Here is a 5,930-nt window from a genome sequence, read left to right as displayed (position 1 = left end):
AATGGCACAGCTAATAAATGCATAATAATTTAGTGTATCTGTGGATAGTCAGGAGGAGCCTGACTAGGCCATGGATAGATGAAGGCTAGGGCACTGAGATAGTATCTGGGACCATAGATGGTACGATAGTCTCGCCCCCTTCCGTGGCCAGTGTCACCCCATTTTTTCTGCCTTCTTTTTTTGTCCGACCAATAATTTATTGAACTCTACTCTAGTCTGCTTCGGTGCTTCCAGAGACTGACCTAGTTGAACATCAATATTTAATTGAAGGTAGCTAGATTATTTTAGATCTAATAAATCTAGATCTATATAAATTCACCCCTAGATTAGTTTCGCTAGCCACCCAGTGGGTGGACGGCGTCCACCCCAATGACCTAGCGAGACTACCCGTACCCCTAGGCCCTAGATCATAAGAGATCCACTAATATCCAAATGACTTGTTAGCATGAACATGATACCCAACTGCTCAGTTCTGGTACTGGCCTGAGGGTGGAATGAGGGAAGGAGAAGCATATTGAGCTCCTGGGGTTTGTTCAATTTTGGTGAACTTTTATTATTGTCATAAGTGTAGTGGGAGACAATAACGAGCTAATGTAGCTTAAAATTAGTCTTGCCATTATAACCTTTGCAAAATTTTAAAACTAGTACCTATGTGATACAGCGTAACAGTAACCATCAATCATCATAGTTGTTTGCCAATCACTGCATTACTCATGAATATTATGATATAAATTCCAAGACATCCTTAGTCTTTTCTATTGGATTTTTTTGTGATTTTTTGTGTAGATCTAGTTAATGTAATCAAATTTTTGAAAGCAGTCCATGCAATAAAATTTATAAGGCTTTAAAAATTAAAACATTTTGAAGAAATTTTGTTCTGCCTCTGTAGCTGGTTGGCTTCATTGGTAATCAATCTGCGACTATAAAATCGCCCATACTATAGTAACTGCTATGATAGTAATTATGATGACTAGTTGTAGATTGTAATTGATAGCTATAATAACAGTCATGTGAAGCAGTCTAATGAATTCATTGAATGGGCTGTGGTAAAAAAGAGTTGTAAGCCATATTATGATAAAAGGCATGTACCATGTTATATCTAATCATCACAATAACACTGAGTGCTGCATAGCCTGCACTACCATGTATAGCAGGTAATTTTCGACTGGTAGATATTTTTGTCTGTTTCGTTGCCATTAATTCTGGATGAAAATTAATTCTGAAGATAGGTGTGACCATAATAAATTAATAATAACATAATAATAAGCATAGATGGCCTTGAAAACAGCGTTCACCTTCTAAAGGATCTCTTCCTGACCCCTGACCAGGGGACCTAGGACCTCTTTCTAATGCTATCAGTCTAATGAAGACATCAGATCAACTGTTTTTGTCTAGTCGAAAATAAAACTAACTAATTTTTATTCTAAAGTTTCATTCAAAATTTTCAACCACCAAAAATTACCTGCTATACGGTATGTAATAATTACCATAAATACAGGTTGGAAAATTTTGAGGATAAAAAATTATGTGTTTTTAGGAAAAGCTCTCAATTTTTTAATTTGAGTGGATCAAATTTCACATTTTTGCATGTGCACATGCATTATGTACACTTGCTGCACATGCGCAGTAAGTATTTCTATGGTAATAACTTTTTTGGTTAAGAAATCACCCACAAAATCTATTAAATTAAATGTCCCATGAAAATTTATATCCTGTACAGTAAATTCTAATTTAATAATTCAATATTATTATAGCTGTTTATTGTTTAGAATATATACAAGATGATTGATGTCTCTCAATGGAGAGCAAGTATTGGACTGTGGAACTACTGTCAAGCTGCCTCCAGTAGACCAGCTAATGGCCGCCACTCTCACTCATTCAAAGCTACAGTAGACAGCAAGTCAGGCAGTGCTACATCAGGAGAGAAAACATTTAAACTGCCAGCAGCTCTGTCTCTTATTGTTTTCTTACTCCTCCTCTTTCTCTCTCTCTCTTTATTAAGACACATCTTGATGATTCTACCAACAGGTAAACAGCAATTGCAACTTTGTACTTGTATATTTACTGGTATTTTATTATTAGGTAACTGCTACCAAGTGCAATGTACTACTGGTGTTACTGTTACTGATACGAATTACCTCCAGTCAGTAGTCTTACCTGGAGGCAGCAGTTCTAACCTGATTTACAATGATCCCTATTTGATTGTTTGTCTGCGTAAACTCCTCCTATTATCAGGAGATATTGAACTCAATCCAGGTCCTATGATTGATGATCGACCATCTTGTCTTTTATTTGCAAAGTGTCTTAAACCACTTGTTAACTGGAAACCATTTGCTCTTTGTCTTCCTGGAATAACACAATCTGATGTCAATATAATAGATAAAACAAAAAGAAATGCTCACCTCATGAAAATGGCTTTGCATAAAATGATGGTTACAAGTTAATCCTACAGTATCATGGAGAGATGTCATTAATGCTTTGAAACACTGTGAAGAGAATGAAGTAGTTAATTATATTGAACAAAAAATGAATTGGCCTACTGGGGGAATGGATGATAATATGGAAATAACAGTTACCAGTACATCAGGTAAGCATATAGCTTACACATAGCTAACTAATTACTAGTAGGTAATACTGATGCACCAAAGTCTAGTACTGTACCAGTAGTATCTACTGTATCATCAATTCCTATAATTTATAAACCTATTACTAGTATTACATCAGGTAAACATACACTTAATACAACACTCATTAACTGATACACTACTGCAGGTAATCCAAAGGATATATTAAGGACTCATTCTGCTAAACTCACTGATGCTATTACTACTAGCCTTTACAGAGTAACTGATGCACTGTATGCTAAAGGACTGATACCACTGGATACTAAAGAATACATACAAATAGCAGCAGGAATCTCTGATTTTAGAAAATCAAGCCAATTAGTGTCTATGATACAAGGACTAATGGAATCCTCTCTTAATTCAGAACAGTATCTTATTGATATTTGTCATGTATTAATAAACCAACAACATCGTACACTAACAGATATTGCTACCTCTATATTACACCAGTTAGGTGAGTGTGTGTGTACATTATCAGTGATCAATATAGTCATTATATCTCATTACATTAGGTCAGTCTATACCTGATAATGTCACATCCATTAGTTCAATACCTGAAGATGTTCAAGGATATGCTGACGATATGAAACAACACTACAAACACCAACCTATTGTTGCTACAGACTGGCCACCAAGAATTGGAAAAGATTTTTTTGGAAGACTAGCACTAATAGAAAAACAAGACTCCAGCACACAAGCAGAGTCAGCTTGGCATCTGCTAAGAGGACAAGTTGATAAAACAGTTAAACTAACTGAAAACAAAGAGATAAGTGTTGAAGATGTCCTCCAGCCCACAGATAGTTCTCTGTCTCTCAGAGTAGTAATAGACGGTCCTCCTGGTATTGGCAAGACAACACTCTGTCGTAAACTGTTAAATATGTGGTCGAACAGAACACTTCTATACCAACAGTATGACTTGGTACTTTACTGTCCTTTAAGGAATAGCAAGATAGCGACAGCTACCACACTATCTGACCTGTTTGAGTATAGACGTTATGAAGTTCCCATGGTAACTAAATGGTTTGCGAGGAGGAATGGAGAAGGATTATTGATAATCTTTGATGGTTGGGATGAACTAAGTGAACAACTTAGACAGTCTTCATTAGCTGCTAGTATCATTCAAAAAGAGCAGTTAGACCAATGTTCAGTAATTGTTACCTCTCGTAGCTATGCCTCCTCGTCACTTTTAAAAATGGATACTCTCAGTAGACATGTTCAAGTCATTGGGTTTTCTAAAGAAGAAATATCAACAGTAATTATACAAACACTTCAAAAGGATGTAAAGCTAGCACAAGAACTTATTGATAAGAAAAAAAAAGATGATAAAAATCACAAACCTTTCATAACTACTCAAAGCAGTAAGGACTCACAACTAGCAGTGAAACTCATTAATGATCTTAAAGTACGAAATGATGTCCAATCATTGTGTTATGTACCACTAGTCTGCTCCATGGTCATACTAAGTTTATTGTAAGGAAGGAGGACACTTACCAACAACACTCACTCAACTGTATGAGAACTTTATCCTACAAACTATCAGAAGACATGTGGAAATAAAACCAAGACATGATATTGACCCATATACTTTAGGTAGTCTTTCTACATTACCATCACAGTTAACTAAACCTTTACAAGACATGTGTCAAATAGCTTATACTAACCTGGCAAATACAAGAATGGCATTCTCTTCACATCAACTACAGTCACTGATGAGTAAGGCAGTGAAAGAAGACTATCTTGGATTGATGACAACATTCCTAGAATATGATGAGAAAAAGTATCAGTTCCTTCACTTGAGTATACAGGAATTTCTAGCTGCATGGTGGATAGCTAAGCATGAGAAGAAGACAGAGGAAGTGTTTAAGGATCACTTTGATGATGATCACTTTCAGATGTGTCTGAGGTTTGTAGCAGGTCTAACTCACCTTGAACATGAGAGCTATCAACAGTATTTTAATGAGCAACTTGACTTACAGTGTAAAAGAAAGTCTTTATTTGGCTTTGAAAAATATTTCCCCTGCTTTTATCAGAATCCTGAGATTCAGCAATTTGATCATATTGATTCTGATGATTTTGATAATGTTCCCATCTTTCTTCTTCAACTCTTGTACGAATCACAGAACACAACATTATGTCGAGTATTAGCACAATCCATCAACAACCACTCACTGTGTCTTGATAGAGTATCATTATCACTGTTTGACTGGTTGTGTCTCAGTTATTGTATAAATTACTCTAACACAACATGGAATCACTTGCACCTGGGGACGGTATCTAACCAGTCACTATCAGTCTTCACTGCTGGACTAACCAGTAACTCACTACAGACCCAGTGTAAGAGACTGGAGGTAGAGTTGGATGAACCCACTGATGAATTAATACACAAATTATTACAACCATTTTTTCTATTCAATGTTCAGGAATGCTACTGTGAATTAACTGGTGCTGGTCAATATTTTTCTTGTCTTGTATTGTTACAGTTCTTTAATCTTCCTCAATTGAAGCTAATACACTTAGGAATGACCTTTCCTTCTATACCAACAGTTGACAATACATACTACACAGACAAGTGTGCTGAACTTGAGAAATGTATAGAAATGAATTCAACACTACAAGAAATGAAGATTGAGTACAGTGGAAATGAGGAAATAACAATCACCATTATTAGTGTCACAAGAGGAGTTACAAGAAACAAGACATTAAAATCATTAGCTCTATCACTGTCTGCTGATACTTCTCCTCTACCTGATGGAGTAATAGAGCAGTTACTAAAGGACAACAACACATTACAAGCTCTTTCACTGGATATACCTGATAAACTCCTACCATCATCACTGAATATAGTAGAGGTGAACACACCACTGACTGCTCTAGAGATAGGAAGATGGAGGAGTAGTAAACTGATGTCATCACTCCTTCCACATATCAAAGGATTGCACTGTCTGATACTACATGATCCATACCCACCACATCCTCTATTTCTCTCTCATCCCAGTCTACATACACTTACTTTACCACTAGACACAGTTGAGAGTGCTATTCAACTTTTCACTATTCTACAAACCAATACTACACTTAAAGCTCTGAGTGTGAAAGTAGAGGGGAAGAGAGCTACTAGTAGCATGGGTATTAGTCTGAAAAACATGCTAGCTCAAAATCAAACATTGGAATGCCTTGAAATTACTCATGAATGGTATAATGAGATTCCCAGCTCATTCTTGTATTTCCTAACAACTGGTCTCAGACACAATACCAGTCTACAGCAGTTGAGTGTATCTATTCTACTAAATGAAGAGATACGAACTT

The 5,930-nt window shown here is 36.2% G+C and overlaps 1 protein-coding gene across 1 annotated transcript in view; it reads left to right on the top strand.

Moving 5' to 3' along the window:
• Positions 1 to 4,869: 4,869 nt before the first annotated feature.
• LOC109587888 (uncharacterized) overlaps positions 4,870 to 5,930 on the top strand; it is a 3,744-nt gene continuing 2,683 nt past the window's right edge. The window contains exon 1 of the mRNA XM_020004108.1: positions 4,870 to 4,894. Coding sequence (XP_019859667.1) covers positions 4,870 to 4,894 — 25 coding nt within the window. The remainder of the gene's footprint in view (positions 4,895 to 5,930) is intronic.

This window comes from Amphimedon queenslandica, unplaced genomic scaffold, assembly GCF_000090795.2.
Source record: "Amphimedon queenslandica unplaced genomic scaffold, v1.1 AMPQUscaffold_12402, whole genome shotgun sequence".
NCBI classification, from domain to species: domain Eukaryota; kingdom Metazoa; phylum Porifera; class Demospongiae; order Haplosclerida; family Niphatidae; genus Amphimedon; species Amphimedon queenslandica.
The sequence above is the reverse complement of the archived record's forward strand: the minus strand, read 5'-3'. Positions and strand labels throughout refer to the sequence as shown.